At 41.0% G+C, this 18,965-nt stretch overlaps 1 protein-coding gene across 1 annotated transcript; it reads left to right on the top strand.

Moving 5' to 3' along the window:
• The first annotated feature begins 15,680 nt into the window (after positions 1-15,680).
• Positions 15,681-18,535, top strand: olig3 (oligodendrocyte transcription factor 3). The gene has a single exon (XM_020643082.3). It carries the CDS (start codon positions 16,993-16,995, stop codon positions 17,854-17,856), a length of 864 nt encoding a protein of 287 aa, XP_020498738.1. The 5' UTR covers positions 15,681-16,992; the 3' UTR covers positions 17,857-18,535.
• The last annotated feature ends 430 nt before the right edge of the window (positions 18,536-18,965 follow it).

Raw genomic sequence — 18,965 nt, 5'->3', positions numbered from 1 at the left:
GGTAGAGAGCCGTGCGTCTCTCATTATGGAAATACAGCCTAAAAGGTCTGTGTGAACCATGTCATCCACTTGGGATAATCTTAAAACAGACTACCCCCAGTAAAAACAAATCAATTACATGTTCAGTCTGCTACTTGTGATGTATAGACCTCTCTGAATGCACACTGTAAATATTTATGTCAGTCTAAAAAGGTGGACAGGCCGAGACTAAACTGGATTGATTTTGGGTGGGCTCTCCCTCCTCTGCACCCCTCCAGCAGAGTCTTTAACCACGCTGCCGCCGTCTCCTCACCGGCAGTTTAGCAGTAAAACATTTTTATAATCAGACGTTATTGTTCGCAGCCTCCTTGTGGGGGAGCGCCGATGTTCATTTTTTAAAAGGGCAAATCAGCCATAATTCAGTTTATAAACTGCAGTGCGCAGGGGAGAAATGCCTGGATGAATATTCATTAGAGTCCGCCTGAACTGCCACGCTCTGTGATTCATTGGGCATATGTAAATATCATTCACTTTAATTGCCCCTAAACTGACTCAACATAATGTTGTCATTAGCAAATTATTACTTATTTGTGATACTAATGGTACGGTATGGCTTGCAGTGCTGGAGCTGCACATATATGATTGCAATTACAGCTCTTTTTATTCACAGGATGACTGAGTATCTGATGGATCTACTGTGTGACTGTGTGTGTGTGTGTGTGTGTGTGTGTGTGTGTGTGGGTATGGCCAAGGTGCCAGCAATTAATTTCACTGACAAATGCATGGTGAAGATTTGAGTCGATCCAGCCATTAGACACAAAAACATGAGGACTAAAATGAGGATGTTTCAATGGAAAATGTATCTTATTTTCAATGTATTTTTCAAATCTTAAACTAACGGGAGCTTTTTCTGTCTTCAAATATTATGTTATCTCTTCCTTAGGTTGAATCAAATTACCTACAAAAGAAAGGAAATACAGTCAAATTTTGTATTTCCTCCACAATAGAAATGCCACAAAATCCCAAAACTCCTTGCTTAATAAAACCATAATGCATTTTCAATTTTGTTTGAGTAATAAAAGCCAACAAATTTCAAGCCTTTCTGACTAAACTGCTGTTTCACTGAAGTTCTTAAAAGTGCAGTTCAATTGAACTAAACTGGAATGGGTATTAAAAACTCTTGTGAATTAAATTACATTGTAAGAGAAACAGTCAAAAAAAAATTGAAAGTTGAAGCTCAACTTATATGTTGAATGTTTCCTCAGGAAATTTGATAGGAAAAAAAGCACAAATGTAGGGTTTTTTTTCTGGTAAAGACTGAACTCATTGCTGGCCTGAAACATATTTATTTTAACACATGATATTCTTCTTTTAACTAAAGTCATGAACAGGGTTACCTTAACCAAGTTGACAAAACAACAATCCAAAATGAGCTGCATATAAAATGTTTGTGTTTTTAATTCTGAATGACCCATTTATCTAAATTTGAAGAAGAGATTAATTAAACCTTTTGAAAATGTGAGTTTATTGTGTAAAACAAGGATCAGCATAGCATTTTTTAAATTCACCTGTAACTAAATTCCTACATGACTCAAACTTTGATATTAAGTTGTTCAAAAAACTTTTGTGTATATAATTAAATAAAAAGATCCCTTCACATTTGTTGCAGTTTGCACAACAAGACACAGTTTGGATTTGTTTTATGGAGGCAGCAGCAGTTTGAAATAACCACCATGACAAAACAGTCCCACAAAACAGAGGGAGAGAGAGCGAAGGACAGGCAGAGACAAATAATGATGTGTGTGTGTGTGTGTGTGTGTGTGGGGGGGGGGTGCATCTGAGAGAGTGTGAGGGAGCTAATAAAGTGATGTGATGGATGATCTCCTTTCTCCCAGAGGGACCAGCACGATGTAAATTGGCCCACACAATGCATAATGGATAAGGCAGTTGAGATTATAGCTTGTTAATGTGTCCCTCCCTCGTCCCTGCCCTCTCTCTCTCTCTCTCTCTCTCTCGCTCTCTCTCGCTCTCTCTCTCCATCCCTCTGCTTCGGCTCAGGCGCTGACATGGTCACCTCATTGTCGGGGCACGTGGGTCTTTTAGGTGCAGATGGAGAGGGAGAGGAGCTGTACTGCAAGATATGCCAGACTTAGTGAGCAATTTTATGTATCTGTGTGTGTATGTGCACTGTATATGCTAGATAAGCCACGTTGTGGGGACTATAACTACTTATTCACAGTCATGGGGACCGGTCCCCACAAGGTAAACTTCAAAATGTAAGCAGTCCCTGTAAAAGTGACAGCAAGTTTGTGTGTGTGTGTGTGACTGTGTGTATGTGTGACATCCAGTTAGCCATCAGGCAGCCAGCAGAGACAGTTCGTCGTCAGGGGCCAGGGTTGTGGACATATGTCTCCCTCCTCCTTCCTCCCTCTTCCACCCCCACCACCCCCACTAGCCCTCCTGAGAGGGTGCCAACCCCCTGCAATCTCCCTCTGCCCCCCCTTTGACACCCCAATCCTTCCACTACCCCCACCTCCCCCAGCCCTCCCACCACCTTGCAGGCCTGTCCAGGGACCTGTCAGGCCATCTGTTGAAGCAGGACCAGAGTAGCTGGTCTAGAGAAATTGTACTGTAGCATGGCTGTGTGGCTACTGGCTAGCCTGTCTGTCACTAACTAGCAGTCTGTCTGTGTGCTGTATTCTTGTGTGGGCAATATTGAATCCCTTACTAAATGCTTTCTATCATAACTCTCCAAAAACAACAAAATGTGTTGTGTATTTTTTAGGGACTTATATATTGGTCATAAAGGAACTCATAAAATGTTTTTGTAAGGATTTAAATGGCACGTTTAATGCAGCAAACTGACAGATTCTGAAGAAGTGATTGTTGACAGTCAGATTAGTGTAAAAGGCTGCAGCAGCACCGACTTGCACTGCCTTCTGGGTTTAGACAATTCTACTAAATGTGTCAAATGAATAAGACAATCGTCACGTATAATGCACAAAACACTTAATAATCTAGGAAGCATTGTGAAAGAGCCTGTTTTAAATTGTTGAGATGATCAGTCTATTCATGTCAGATAAAATAGATTATTTTTATTACCTCAATATAACAAGATTATTATGGAGATGGAAAATGAGTGTCTGGTTCATCTGAGCATTTAAAACTTCAAGATCATTGTCATTCTGTCAGTTAGGGTTCAAAGGGAACAGAGGTTAAGGTAAAACTGATTAATCATTAATCATTCAACTTCTTAATGTTACGTATGACTACTTAAAGCAGTGGCTACTGTTGACAGAAATGTCAGCTGGACACTATTTATGTTATGAGAAAATGAACATGTGGACTCAAGGTTGTGAACAAACATTAAAACATGTATAAATGCAAGTCAGGCAGCTTTTTAGTTACAACAACCTATGAAATTAAAGAAAAAGCTTTGATTGGCATGTTATTACCAATTTTGGGTAAAGCAATGAGCTTTTGTTTGGCAGAGAATTTTGAGATGATGTTTTTTTACAGCTACAATAGAAAGTGACAACATTTGGGTACATGTGTATTTTTTGATTGGTACAGCCCTCTGGGCTTCGTCAAAATGTTTATGCTCGATCATTTTTTAAGTGCAAATTAACAGCCAATCTTCAAACTTTTGTCTTGCTTAGGAAAAATGGGCAGCAGGGATTTTTAAAATACGCAATCAGCTGGCGAAAAGCCTTTAAAAGCAGCTGTATAGTTCTTTACGCAGTTTAATAAACAAGTGCAGAGGAACCAGCAGGAAAATGGCCGAATGATCCCTCTGAGAGCTCGACACCTGCACACACTCAGCTCACCCAAACAGCTGCTCTGAAACACAGCGATGTCTTTCCCTCATTTAGATCTGCTCGGACTATCTGTATTTATCTCAGAATCTACAGAGCACACAGAAACCTCATTATTTTGTTTTTTTTTAAACTGACGTTAAACCCTTACTGTCTGTGTCATGACGTTCTGATGTTGTTGGGGTCTTGTTGTTTTCAAATAAAAGTTTATTAAATACATTCATATATTCTACTCCACTCAGTATTTGTAAAACCGAAACTAGGTTGGAGATATTCCAATGGAAAAAGCTTTGGGACCAATCAGGACTTTCCTTATTAGACAATTATTGAGTAATATTTGAACATCTATAAAATGTAAAAAAAAATCTGTCTTTTCTTTGACAAACCACCCATACTCCAAAGAAATGTAATGTTCATACAAACATATTCAAATTTCGAGCAGGGGCAGTAGCCCGGGGTTCAATCAAGCCTGTGGCTCCTTTCCCACATGTCATTCCCCGCTCTATCTCTCTCTCTCTCCCTGATTTCCAATTATATCCACTGTCCTGTCACTACAATAAAAACACATAAAAAGCCCAAAAATAAATTTTAAGTAAAATATAGTCACATTTCAAAAGATGTTACCATATGCTCTACCTTATTATTTACATGAAAATAAAAAAAAACTTAAGCAACAAGTTAGATTCTCTATATATCTTTGTGTAGCAGTTTAGGGTTTTAATTATGGGTTTAAGAAATGAACCATATTCCCGACTCACTAAGTTTAGTCAGGCAATCTAGACTTGCCAAGAAGGCTTATCGAGGTGTACGTTCTCTGTGTGTGTGTGTTTGCTGGACCCTCCGCAGCTGTGTGTGTGGGTGGTTGCCTTCACCCATTAGAACGGGTCATCTCTCACTCAAGGAAAGTTTTCACGGCTGTGGAGCGGATTAGGAGCCAGGAGAGAGAGAGAGAGGAGGAGAGATTACTGGGCATGCTGGAAGGAGGAAGGAGAGAATAACAAAAAGAGAGCATTAGCATGTACACTTCAGTATTTGTTTGTGGTATGTAGCTGACACTCATCCAGAGTGCCCGGGTATACAGTGAGAACAAATGTTGGATCAAGAGAACGCTGGTTTCTCATGATTAGTGGCCCTTTTGAACAAAGACGAGAGGAGAGGAGGTCTAAGGAGAAGAGATGGGAGAATGTTGGGTTAAAGAGAGACAATCGTAACAAAGTTATAATCACATATTTAAACAATACCTTTAGCCTTTAAAGAGTGGAGTTAAGGATTCCGTTTTTTTTCTTAATCAAGTTCATTTAGTGGCTCTTGTGACTAAAAGCTAAATGGCTGCTGTACTTTAAGTTACCAGTCTAAACTGCTTTTAAGATAGAACTATATTTTTAATTAGCTGTTTGCAAGATGCCTTGAGAAGACTCAATGTGTATAGTGACTGTAATACTTATAACTGCCATGAAAAATGAGAAAAGTAACCACTGGCGTCTCTGGTCTGCGTGTAGGCCTTACATCTCTTTGCTTGAATCTCATCTCATGAATGCAATGACAAGTGATATAAGTAAGAATATAGAAATATTGTATTTTTTCATAATGTTCTGGTGTGAAAAAAACACGATGAATGTTCTTCTGATCAATATCCAACCTGAGATGAGTACACAAAAGTTCAGAGTTCTTAAAGGCCTGTGTCCCCAAACGGCGCCCCCAACCTCAGTCACAAAGCGGATCTCCCAGGGGTTTACTGTTCGGTTACAAAAGTCGACCTCTACTTTCCTTGGTGGTGACCGTTAGATGTGTTTTGAATACCATAAAGGAATCCTGTCTTGGCATTAGCAGCAGCTCTGGACCTAAAAATTGTACCCTCGAAATGATGAGTCAGATAAGTTTATCCTTAGCCATTGTTGTTAACAAAGCTGATATAAGAAGGCGCGCTCCTTCTTGATTTTGATCAGGGAGGGAGAAGAGACATTGACGAGCGCTTGTTTTCACTCGTGGTAGTTCCAAAAGTTAAATTCATTTAAACTGAGAGCGCAGTGACAAAAAACAGCTGAGGGTGTTTTATGAATTAGGATTGTAAGTGACTTTCATTTTGTGGCGGGTAACCCGGCAAATTACTTTATAGAAATAGTACTTTAGAAATAGTACATCTTTTCACTGGTGGACGAGTTTGCATTTGTTGGTCATATAGAGGCATCAGCTTCAACTTCTCAACTTCTGTCTATTTTCATAACCTGCTGGGAAAAAAACTTCACAATATTTATACATTTCAGTTAACCATCTATTGCAGTAGTTGTATGTTTAAGAAAACTTTATGATGCAGTCCTCTGACCAACTATTTCAGAGCAAAAAGACGCATCAAAAAACACCTATCAACATATCTCATCAAACAGTCGCTGAACAACCGTGACGGAAATGAACGCCTTTAAGTGTCCTTGTGTCCCCATCTCATATTCATAATGAATAGCTGCTATGATATTCAGAGATGCTTTTTTTTACGAGAATATATTATTTTCTTTATGGAATGTTTACTTCACATTTTAGTGGGATTCTGAATGGAGCCTGAAGGTGATTAAGACTTAAAGTGAACCAAACATTAAACCAGACAAACTTTCTACTTTACAATTAGAGTTTGAACGATAGTCTTAACTGCTGTTTCTCTCACTCACTCACACAAAGGCAAACACACACACACAAATACACACACCCACACGCAAGGAGAGCCATCCGCCAGTTGGTCTTAAAGAGGCAAAATCCTCCACAGCATTTTCTCAACATCGTAAAGCGTCTGCCGTTAAAGCGATGTTTTTTCAATCCGTCTGCTCACCCTGACATTTCCAGATAACGTTGGCGTTAGGTTGATTTGGGGGAATTTGCACACCATATGCTGCTGTGTCAAACACCTACATTTAAGCTGGCAATGGCTCTGCCTTCCCTAATAGCAGCATCATTGGAGCTTGTTTATCTAATGTGCCTGTTAATGTTATTTATTGGGAGTCTGCCTGCTATCCAGTTCCTCCATGCATGCTAAGAAGACAGACATAAGATATGCAAATGCTAACGTCGGCCTAACTTCACGGCAGTAAAACAGAGCATTTGCATTTGATGTAGCACATAATAAACTGGTTATTAGCATTTTAAATGCGTCAAACAAACTTGAAAAATGTGGCCTGTTCTGGGGTGGTTTTTATTATTGCTTCGTGCAGTCAAAACACACATACAAATGCCACACATGCCTTCAGACACGTACAAAAAAAGTGTGCATGAGCAGATGCATAAATCTCAAACTGCTGCACACAGGAGCAAACTGGTGTTGCAAGGCAAAGCGTCACAGGACAGATAATGTGTTTGATGAAGTTGCTTCACTCTCTCTACGTCTTGATCTTTCTCGCACCATAAACTTCTCTCATAGCATTAAAATATGCAGACAATCATTTCATCTGCTTATAGTATCTGAAGCCCTGGAAATGATGGACTGGTTTAAGCTTTGACAAGTAACTCAGTGTAATCTGAGTTAACAGAAGCTGCTGTTCTTTCTACAACATAAGGCCTGCTGATGATTCATAAATTAGCCTTTCAGTCTGAGGAGGGCTGACCTTCAAAACTATTAAAAGGCAAGGTCAATCGCTGAAAAAAAACAGGTTGAAAAGAGTTCAAGACACGTGCATGAATTCAAAATAAAGGAAGTGATAGACCATGGAGTTGTGTATGATGTAATTTGTGCATGATGACTAAAGCTTTTTGTTGTTATAAGACTATACTTCAGCATCACATTTTCTTGGAACCAGAAAGTAATGGCCGTGTGGAAGTGGAAGCAGTTAGCAAGGCTCTTATGTAAAGATCATAAATATTATTTAATTTCATATTGAAAGGGTTGTAATCAATATTAGTGATATTAGTGTTTTAAGGTGCCTTTTGCTGTTGAAGCCTTTATTCAAGAAAATAAAGAAAGGTCAAAATCTAGGGTGCTTTCACACCTGGATCGTTTGGAGAAGTTGTTCAGAAACGGGGCTTTTCCCTCCTTTAGGCCGGGCCGTTTGGACTTATGTGAACACAACAAATCGCACACTGATACGGAACAAAACAAGTGAGCTGAGATCGCATTAAAAAGAAGGTTTGGGCTCGCTGCCAAAGGATCCCTGGAGCAGTTTGTTTGCTTGGGAGAAAACAATCAACCCAGCAACCAGAACAAATCACTGGTGGACTCATCATACAAGCATTAGGCTTGTTGCAATTGATGCAGCAATACAGCTAGTTACAGGCAATTTCAATTACAACTGACAATCAGCGAAAAATAGCAAAACGCTGTCGCTCACTGTTTCCATTCAGTTCAACATCAGCAGAAGGTGCTAGGTGTAGCAACATCCCAGGACTCAACAACACCTAATGGTTCAACCACTGGTTTAGTTCTGAGAATTTTGTCCAGCTCATCAAGTCAGGTGAATTAGACCTTCTCATCACTGGAACCTCTTTTGCCAAGCTGATCTCGTACCTTTACGTATGGCTGTTTGAGATTGAGTGTTGGGTGCGACACTGATCGTTGAAAGCCCCTCAAGTTTGTAAAATTTAGTATTTTTGTGAGTGGTGTCCAACTTTTTTAAAATATGCTAATCTGTCCAAATATTAAGGGAGGAGGCATTAGACCTCCTCGCTGCTCAAAGTCAACCTACCACTAATTATTTTGGTCGGCTAGCTAGCAAATTTGATCAGTGTAGTCAGTATCTTAGAGCTACAATGCAAAGTGCATCCATCAAGCTTGGCATTTGTTTACCTGTAGTGAAAAAAGGAGTCTGTGATGAACAAAGCTGTTGAAAAAAAAAGTTGAAAAGTTGTTGAAAAGTTCTGTAAAATGTGGGTAAAATCTTGACTCCTGTAGGAAAAACAGATTTTTCCTAATTGTAAATTCTCTCCTTTTCCTTTCTCCTAATTTGCAGCTGATTAAAATCATCCATAGTTTTCACAAAACTAACGAAACTTCAACAAATGGTTTATGTTTTATCGCTGTGTGGCTGAGAAAATCTCAGGCTGAGTGAGAGAGGGCGAGCACAGAGCGCAGGAGGAGCGCTGTCTGAATTGGTTTTTCATTAGCAGTTAATGATGTGATAATCTCTCTGACAGTAACCAGGCCTCACTCCCAGCAGCCCGCTGCACTCCTGTAATGGAGTGTGCGGCGTATGTGTGTGACTGTGTGTGTGTGCAGTCCCACTTACACTTTATTGTAATAGATAACTATATTGCAGCCGTACAACCCTGTGTGTGATGATGTTCTTACATACATTTTAAGAGGATGGCCGCTTGTCTGCGAGCTACAAACAGACAAATGAGAAACACACACAAGCATGTGCACAAGCCAGACCTGAACCCAACTCTCCTCTCTACATGTAACTCCACTCACCCCATCACGCCGGCTTAATTCCTACATGTTAATCTCTCTCCTTCTCCTTCTCTTTCTCTCAAACGTAACACACAAACATACTCGCTTTCAGTCCCTGCTTGCTGAGACCCTCGCTTCATTTTCTGGTCATGTGAACCCATTGCGAGGGGGCGAAGCAGACACAAAGTGACACAGGGAGCAGTATGGGGAGGAGTGGTGGGGGGTGAGGCTGAAAGGAGGCGATGGGAGGTGTCCTGATTGTCCCACGCTGAAAGGGACAGTTAAAAGGAGAACCTTGTTGCCAAAGCTGATGGGCCGGCCTGGAGGCTGGTTAAGTGCTGGTGTTGTGTGTAAATCTGTGTGTGTGCCTTTGTGTGCTTGTGTCTGTGTGAGTCTGATGAGGAGGAGGAGAATGACTGATGACCAGGATGAGGTCGATACTACAAGTTATAAAGGTTAAAGGAATATATATAATATATTTTCAAAATAGATTGATAAAACTCTAACACCAGTGGGCTTAATATGAAGCGTCAGTCAGCATATGAGTTTTTTTTTTTATTTTGTTCTGCAAAGCAACATTAATGTAAAATACATTTGAATCTGAGCTGAGATGGAAATGGCTAGTGTCTTTTTAGCTTCCCCTTGCTAACCTGGCTCTGTCCAATGGTAAAAACCTCTCCTACCAGCATCCCTAGCTTACAACATTAAAAATAAATGGAAATCTTTACCTTAAAGGTATAGTATGTAGAATTTTATGACAATGTTTACTATCAAATATTTCCGACAGTTATCAAAGCCAGAGAAATCCGTAATTTTACAGTTAACGGGACGCGTCTTGTCGCAGCAGCCGCTGCCTTGACAGACACAAAATGTTTGTCGTTGCCAAGGAAACAACGGATGTTACGTCAAAGACGGCTGTATAAGGAAGCGGGAGCTGCTACTGAAAGCTGCCGTACTGTTGCTGTATGTGCTGCTGTGATAAAACGTAATGTAAATTATACTTGGATACATCGTCGGTAAACATATTCTCTTTCTCAGGTCGGTTTTGCCAATTCGTCTTGACTACGGTCAACATGGAGTTGACGAGAGAATCACTCCCATGATTCCCCGCGAGCATTGACGTCAGCTTTTGTTATTGTTTTGATTGAGAACCCCCTGGCGGCGGATTTTACATAAACCTGGAGGTTCTTTAGGCTATGTGTGAATGCAAACTGCCGCGTTTTTCGCGCGGACTTTACCCGGAGTTTATCCGCAGAATATCTAATATCTAATAGAATATCTAATAGCTGATGTCTAAACGTGGCCGAATATACTCCAGAGATTTCAATTTCAGCCAATGGAAAGAGAATGACATTTATATAATGACCGTGCACGTAATTAAACGGCTGCATTATGTTTTCTGTTCGTCAGTATGTTGTTCTCTTCTCTTTTGTGGATGTTGTCATTCTATTAGATTACACATAGTATTGATATAAAGGCAAATATTCTCATTATAACGTCGTGTAGCGGACTCTGTTGCTTCGGCCGCTACTTCCGCGTTGTTTATTTACGTAACGTCTTATGTCGGGAAATCCCCCCACGCCCCCTCCCCTCTGACAGGGAAAGTCCCCCGCTGTGAGGAGCATATGTGAACGACTAGTTCGGGAGAATCTCCGGAGAAGTCCTCCTGTAAATATCTAAATATTATCCGGAGTGCATATGTGAAAACGGCTCTACTGTGCGTTTAAGGTTGAGTTATGTGTTTGACTATTTCTCGGCCAAACCCATAACTTTTATATTGGTTGTCAGTAAGCAGCTCCCTACCCCCTGTGGTTTTTTCACTTGTTCTTTAGAGCTTTTTTAAACAGATTTGTTAGTGTTGAGGATCCTGGTATAGGTGTAGCTGTTTTTGTTGTTCATTACCTTTGAGGCCCTTTATCGACCATTGTGCTAAGCTAAGCAAACACACTATTGCTTTATTTAACATACATGAAAGTGCTATTCTTTGTCTTCTACTGATCTTTTTTTAGAAACATGTTAAAAAGCTTTAAACTCTAAATATTTATGTAGAATCTGAAATGTGATTTCTAAATGAATTTCAATTACCCAGACTGATTTGCATCGAGCTAGAAAATCCAAGACACAAAACTTTGTTTCTTTTGATAAAACTTATTGTCAGCATGCTTCAGAAAGCTTTCAGATGCCAAATTTTTATTAGAGTTTCTTCAGACAGAAAGATATAAGAAGATAAAGGTATGTTTCTTCATCACTGAAATGTTAATTTGACTTGTTTTTGCCTAATTAACGCCAATGTCTTCCAAGAACAAAACAGCCCCACAAATATTAATTAGGACCTCAATATTCGTGTTGGCGTAGATGGTTGTGAGGTCTGTAATTAACGAGCTTTAAATTGTTTGATCGTCTCCTTAATTAAAAGCTTCCTATAATTTGAAGGTTTGTTTACTTTTCACATAACAGGAATGAGAAGACAGACATCTTATTGATATTCTCTGTAGCCCCGGATTTACAACACAAAGAACACAGCTTTTAAAAGTTATTCAAACATTTCTGAGATGTGCAGAAGATAATTTTTACTTTTCCTATATTAGGATTTCATTAAACTAAAATAAAAACCCCAGAACTACTTTTGATTAGGGTCTGTGGGCTTTGCTTGTCCTCCGCCTCAGATCTGAATTTCTTCCTGTCTTCCATCTGCCGTTCTACTGCTCCAACCTTTGTGAAGCTCTTTCTGTAAAACTTCAAACTGTGGTTTCATGATCTCTTTGATGGCAAAATAAAAGGAGTATAGATCCACAGTAACACGTTCACTTGGTTGCATACACTGCAGGCCTGCTTAGTACTCAGTTTCATGCCCACGGACCACAGATGTAAATTAGCCGTAACTAACTCTGGCCCAACAGTTGAGCTGTGCATGGTCCCTGTCCAATACACTAATAAACTAAACTAAGAACAAAAGTGGGTTTGAACTCTGTCTAAAACAAATCTATCTAGATCAAGCTACATCAGCGATTCCCAAAGTGGGGTGTGTGACCCCTAGGGGGTGCCAGAGTTATGAATGGGGGGCCCAGCAAGACAAAAACAATGCACACCATTTTTCAAAGCTAGCAGAGAATGGCAAATTTTATAGAGGACTTCCAGGTAAATGTATTGTAGAAAAAATATTCTACACCAGACATAAAAAATGGGGAAGTTTCAGAATTACTTTTAATTTCTTCCTCTTTAAAAGTGGCAGGTTAGTTTTTTTTAGTTTGTTGTCACCCACTGAACTGCTATTCTGTCCTAGTTGCAGCCAATGTTTGTAATAAATTCTAAAAATATAGGAATATATTAGCAAAGAGCTCAACTGACTGTGGGCTTATAGTGCAGGGGTTGGCAGTACTGTAGGTTTGGCTTCGGGCCTAAATTTGTCTGAGAAACTAATTAGAACATAATCAAAGGTTTATTTATGAAGTTGATTTTTTAAAAGAATGCAACTGGAATTCGCAACAGACTGTTACAGTCAGAAACAAAAAGCCACAGGGTGACGGTGTCTTTTGCATCATCAATGAATGTATGGTTTATAAATAAGTTAATTTATTGACCTAGTTAAGTCACGAAATATTTTTGATGAGCAGTGTTTTTTTTTTTTTTTCCATATTGTAAAAAATAGCCTATATCTGTATAACTTTTATTCTAAGAATGACTAATGGAGAGATGTCAGAGTGACAGAGCTGCCCACAGCAGGCGCTTTTGAGCTGGTGGTGGGGAGGGGGTTTGGTGACTTGCTCAAGGGCTCAGAAGGTGATCTGGTACCTCTCAACCTACCAGACCAACTTCCATATTTGGACTGCACTGGGAGTTGACCATTGTTTGGATCACAGTGAAAGTGACACTCCCACTAACCTACTGTCTTCTTGTACTGCTGGAAACACGCTTCCATTGATTGTTTACTGCCCTCAGCTCATTAGAGGGGTCTGGCCCACCCAAGAGATAGCGGTGGAAAGGCAATTGTTTTTTTCCCAAACTTAAATTGCATTGGTTGCATGAGTTTCTGCTTAAAGTCCTGACTCAAACTCTAGCTGTCAATCCATCCTTCCATTATCTTTACCGCTTTTCCTGTTCAGGGTCGCGGGGAGTGCTGTAGCCAATCCAAGCTGTCATTGGGCGAGAGGCGGGGTACACCCTGGACTGTACGCCAGTCAATCACAGGGCTTAGCTGTTAATATGTTCGGCAAAAGAAAAATAAACACAAGAAATTGACTGTGTCAGCGTTTTGAAGTCTGAAACCTGGAAAAGATACGATCATTGGTATCAAGTCCACGCACATCAAGGAGGAACTTCGATATTTGTGGCAAAAGGTCAAGGTCACTGCAGCCTTACATTCATCCTATTGTGAGAACAATATTTCTTTCTACTGTCTAAAAAAGAATCCCTGAATTATGTAAACTGCTATTTGACGTTTTTGGTGAAGGTAAACAAGCCAACAATTGTAGTTCCAATGAAGGTATAGTCAGATAACAATGGGATGTTTTCTTTTGACAGATGTGACACTCCAAGGTCCATTTGGAATCAACAATGAAAGACATACATTTGGAGATTAAAGGTTTTGGACACCTTTTGGACAATACCTCATCATATGTTATGTAGGATGAAATTAAGATAATTCTTAAGGTTTTCTGCTTTCTTGCCCATCAGTCTGTCCGTCCCTATGTCCCATTCTTGAACACTATTTCTCCAACAATCGTTGAAGTGAAAAGTTAAAAGAACCACCTCAATGGTGGTATGGATAGTCAAAACACATAGACTTGTCTTTTCTAGTCTACCACTCAGAGGGCCTTTACACTACATGTCACATTTACCCATTAACACATCACATAAAAACTGCAGCAGCAGCAATCTGGGGTTCAGTGTCTTGGCCAAGGAGACCTCGACTTGTAGACTGCTGGAGATTGATGGCCCAACCTCCGTATTGATAGTCAACTTACTCTACCACTGAGCCCCTTTGTCTTGAGTGGCCCTCTTCAAAGGGGAGCTGTGTAAAGTGTATCCAGTATCAGTCCAAAATAGGGTCAACTTGACCCAGTGACTTTTACAGTGAGACCAACTGTCCTTTTAATGCCCCGAAACTGATGTGAGAGGGCAGAGAGTCACTTGGCAAAGGGGGAAGATAAAAAGAGAGAGATCCAGAAGCTGGAGACAGCATGTAAAAGTGTAAGATGAGGAGAGATTAAAAAAAAAGAGATATGAACAGGCGAATAAAGGGAAAGCAAGGAGCTTACGCAGTGAAAAGAGCACATTAGGGGCGACCTGCTGCGACAGTAGTTGTGAAACGGTGAATAACTGCCTCCATTTAGACCAGTGTCCTGGTGGTGTGGAGCAAGGGGCCTCAGACGGACACACACACACTCAAATACACCCCCCAAAAAAATACACAAATAAAGCGAAAGAAACCCATTCAGAAGCATGTGCTCCTGCACAAAATGATACCTGACGCACACACACGCTCTTGGCTGTCCCTCTCATTCACACATTTCTCCACATTGGCCGGATTAGGAACACTTTCTCTTGGGTGTGCGAGGCTGCCCCATGCACACAAAGAAACACTCGGGGACAGGATTAGTAGGCTTACAGCGGATTCACATATGTCCAGTTCAAGCAATTGGTATTCAAAGCTTTACACTTTCAAATGCCACCAAGAGAGAGTAAAGCCGAGCAGCGCTTTTTCTTTGCATTGGCAGCACCTTTATGAGAAGGGCTCTTTTGCTGGGCCAACAATGAGGCCGTGAATACAAATTTTTACTGTTCTACCACGGCGATCTCATAGAGCACCAAGAAGAGGTTGAGACAGACTTTATTATCTGAGTTTGAAGTGCTGTGTGTGTATGTGCAGAGGGATGGCGGCTCGAAGGACAGGCAGATGGATGGATGGAGGGATGCAGAGGTGGTGGTCAGAGGGAGAGTGCTTCAGCCACTTCCACATGTTATTGTTTGAGGCCCAATCCTCCACTCCACCTCGACAAAACCGATCTGGAGGAGACTCTTAAGAGCTGAGAGAGTGCTCTCAGCAGCTCAATATACACAAGACTGACTCAATTTAATGCTTTCTCTCCATATTTAAACACAGCACTTAAGAAACCCCTCTGTTCACTTGTTTTACCAATAACATGCTTTAAAAAAATTATTTTCATGTTCATTTCATACCTTTGTTAATCATTTTAAAAAAGGGGTTGGTTATTATAATTTTTAACATGTAATGAGGCAGTTTAATTTATTTAAATACATATTTGTTTGGCATTTGCAAATGCTTTATTTATAAGGGACTTAGATTTATTTTTAGATATGTGTGTGTGTGATCAGGTTTTTGTACATTTGTGTTAGCCTCAAACCAACTTTGAGAGAAATTAAATGAATTGAATTGGACTATGTAATACTATAATCACTGTAGCCTATATTGAGCAGATGGTTTTTTTTTTTTAAATATATATTTAGATGTTCTTCTTGTTCATCACTTTAAGATAATAACAATAAATAATCAATCAAATCATTTTTATTTCAAGGGGGAAATCGTTCATAAAATAAAAAGAATAAAACGAAAAATTAAATATGAAGTTGAAAATAAAAAAAGTTTAAATTACAACAATCAAAATTCCAACAGAAAAATCAGATAATAGTGTGCAATAATAATAAAACTCGGTACATTATGATCCTGCAGTAAACGTGGAATCGATGAGAGGTTTTCTGGAGGGGCAGACTGACGCCCACATGCTGCCATATGGTCAGCAGAGCGCTGGGTGTCAGAGCGGGGATGTTACCTCTGTCCCCCCGGAGGCCGAACACCCTGCGGCCGCGGAACAGGGAGCAATTTCCCTTCTCATTCCTCCTCATCTCCTCTGGCAACCAGCAACTCTGCCGTAAAATGTAAGTGCCCGAGAAAACAAAAATCAACGCAGGGTGAGAGGGTAATTAAGTTTCACTAAAACACAGCATGATCTCTCCTCTTCCTCGTGAATCCATAGATTATTTATTTTTTCATGTAGGCGATTGAAAATCACAATAAGTTCAAATAAATGACGATTTTGCGATGTTAAACATCTTGCCGCGTAAAATTGTCATGAAATGTCTAGATAACACAAGAGGCCACAGTGAACATATTTTTTGGCAGCTTTTGAAAATAAAGTGGATGAGTTCTCAAAAAAAAAACTTATTGGCCTACTGCGTTGATCAATAGGCTATTATAAGACAGAATTAAAAAAACAACAAACAAAAAAACTGACCAGATCGTCCCAAGAAGAGAAGTTTCTGATCCGCGAGATAAGAGAAGAAGAGCGAGAGAAAAGAAAAGAAAGAAGAGGAGATGAGATGAAAAAAAAAAAAAAGGTAAGAGGAGAAAAGAAGAAGAGAAGAGAGGCGCGCTGTGCCCCCCAACAGTGTCCCGACAATGGCAGTGAATGGTTGCGCACCGCGGTCACTGGGACAGTCAAAGCACACCGCCCCCTTTTCTAACGGGCACGTCATCCTCCTAACGAGGCGTTATGAATAGGAAAGCCGCTTTTGTCTGCCGGCGTGTATAAATACCATCATCAGTGTCCTCCTCACCGCAGAGACACAGAAAGAGAGAGGCAAGGAGAGAGATAGAAAGTCAGAGGAAGATTGGTCAGCGGTGTGATAAGAGGGACAGAACCGTGGGACAGGAGGCATCCAGGCAACATCAGGTGACCAGAGTTACTTCAGAAAAGAGAGAGAGAGAGAGAGAGAGAGAGCTAGAGAGAAAGTTAGTGTGAGAGAAAGTGAGAGCGAGAGGGAGGAAGCCAGCAGCGACCTCCTACCCAACAACCTCGGGAGCGAACCCATAAAATGAATTCAGACTCCAGCCTGAGTAGCAGATCCTCCTCTCCGGACATGGACGTCATGTCTCTCCGTGACCACCACCCTCTCCACCATCACCACCTCCATCACCTCGTCGGTTCCTCCGTGTCCTCCTCCACGCAGGGCGGTGAACGCCAGAAGATTACCGGCGGGGAGCACGGCCTGCGCTCCGGAGACAAGTCATCATCTGAGGAGAGCAACAAGTATAAGCTGAAGAAACAAGTCACCGAGGAGGAAATGTATCACCTGCGGCTCAAGATTAACGGCCGGGAACGGAAACGAATGCACGACCTTAACTTAGCCATGGACGGCCTTCGCGAGGTGATGCCGTACGCGCACGGGCCATCGGTGCGCAAGTTGTCAAAGATCGCCACGCTACTTCTGGCCAGGAACTACATCCTGATGCTCACGAGCTCCTTGGACGAGATGAAGCGGCTCGTTGGGGAGATTTACGGCGGGCAGCACTCGGCTTTCCATTGCGGGACCGTGTCGCACCCAGGTGGTCCCGGTGGACACTCCGGGGGCCCCGCCGCCGCTGCTGCTGCCGCCGCCGCCGCCGCCGCTGCCGCCGCGCACCAGGTGCATCCTCTGCTCGGCAGCGCGCTAACTTCCTCCCCCTCCTCAACTCTCACGAGCGCGCTGCCGGGACTCACGTCACTCCGGGCACCCCACTCTCTGATGAAGAGCTCCCCGGCTGCGCCCCCGGCCCTGCAGCTGGGCTCCGGCTTCCAGCACTGGGCTGGATTGCCGTGTCCCTGCACCATCTGTCAGGTGCCCCCGCCTCCGCACATCCCCATCACCTCCGCCGGCCTCACGAGACTCACAAGCGACGGCAAGGACGGACTGAAATGATGCCCACAGACACACAGAGACTGAGATGTGATGATGATTGTAAATAGAAAATTCTGGGCATGAGGGTGGATTCGGCCTCACCCGTGCATGCTGTTGTGTTGTATGTTTTCTTGTTTGGCGTATGAGAAAAACGTTTTATTTTCCTCCTTGTAACAAGGACTTTAAAGACTGCTGATGAAAAGTTAAGGCTGCGTGTCATACAACAAGCTGCCACGAACCTCCTGTGTGTGTGTCTGAGTTTTAGTCCCACGATGTGAAAGGTGAACGAGGCTGCATGAACATTTTTAATTTGTATTTTTCTTTATCAGGCCTTATTTTGTGAAAACGAAGAATGCTCTCTGTGCCTTGTACCAAGGATTTTAAACTTGAGTTCTATATGAAAATATGAAATCTATGTGTTTGGCTAAAAGGATTCTGCTGCCACTGCGGACATTTTTTTTTTTGTAAATTTTGTTTCTTTGAGTCTTGCTGTTTGTCCATCTGTGCTTCAAATGTGTTTTTTATTTGTATCATATTTGTTTTGCATGATGGTAGCTTCAATAATTGCAGCATGATTGTTTTTGCTGAACCGACTTTGTTATGCCCAGAGACCACGTGTCTTTATTTTTGTACATTGTTGATGAAATATTTATTATTGCCCAGCATCCTGGTTGAAATTTCAATAAAACTGAAATTATGAATCAGACTTACTGTCTTTCCCTTCTTTATTTATTTTCAAAATCATTCACTTTAAAGTCTAAGAAATTAAATATTAATCTTGTCATGTCTGTGTTATTCAGTTTATTTAGGATCCTTTTTTGATTGTCATATGTTGTGCTTAACTTTTGGGTGTGAATCAAAACATGATCAGAAAAATAGTCTAGAGTATTTTGTTATTTTCAGAAAAAGAAAAAGCTTTATGCCTCTAAATCCATTATTTGATTCTATCCAAAAATATTTGCTTTTCACACATTTCTAAGAATTTAAATCCTCAGTTATCTGTGAAACCTCCGTGTGTTTGTTATCACAGTCTCCTAATGTATACAGTGGTTTTATGAGCTTCTTTGCTATTAAAAAATATCATTTAATATTTAAGAAAATAGATACATTGAAAGAAAAAAAGACACTTT

This window comes from Labrus bergylta, chromosome 10 (genome assembly GCF_963930695.1).
Source record: "Labrus bergylta chromosome 10, fLabBer1.1, whole genome shotgun sequence".
NCBI classification, from domain to species: domain Eukaryota; kingdom Metazoa; phylum Chordata; class Actinopteri; order Labriformes; family Labridae; genus Labrus; species Labrus bergylta.
Note: the sequence above shows the minus strand (reverse complement) of the source record. Positions and strands in the feature narration are given on the sequence as shown.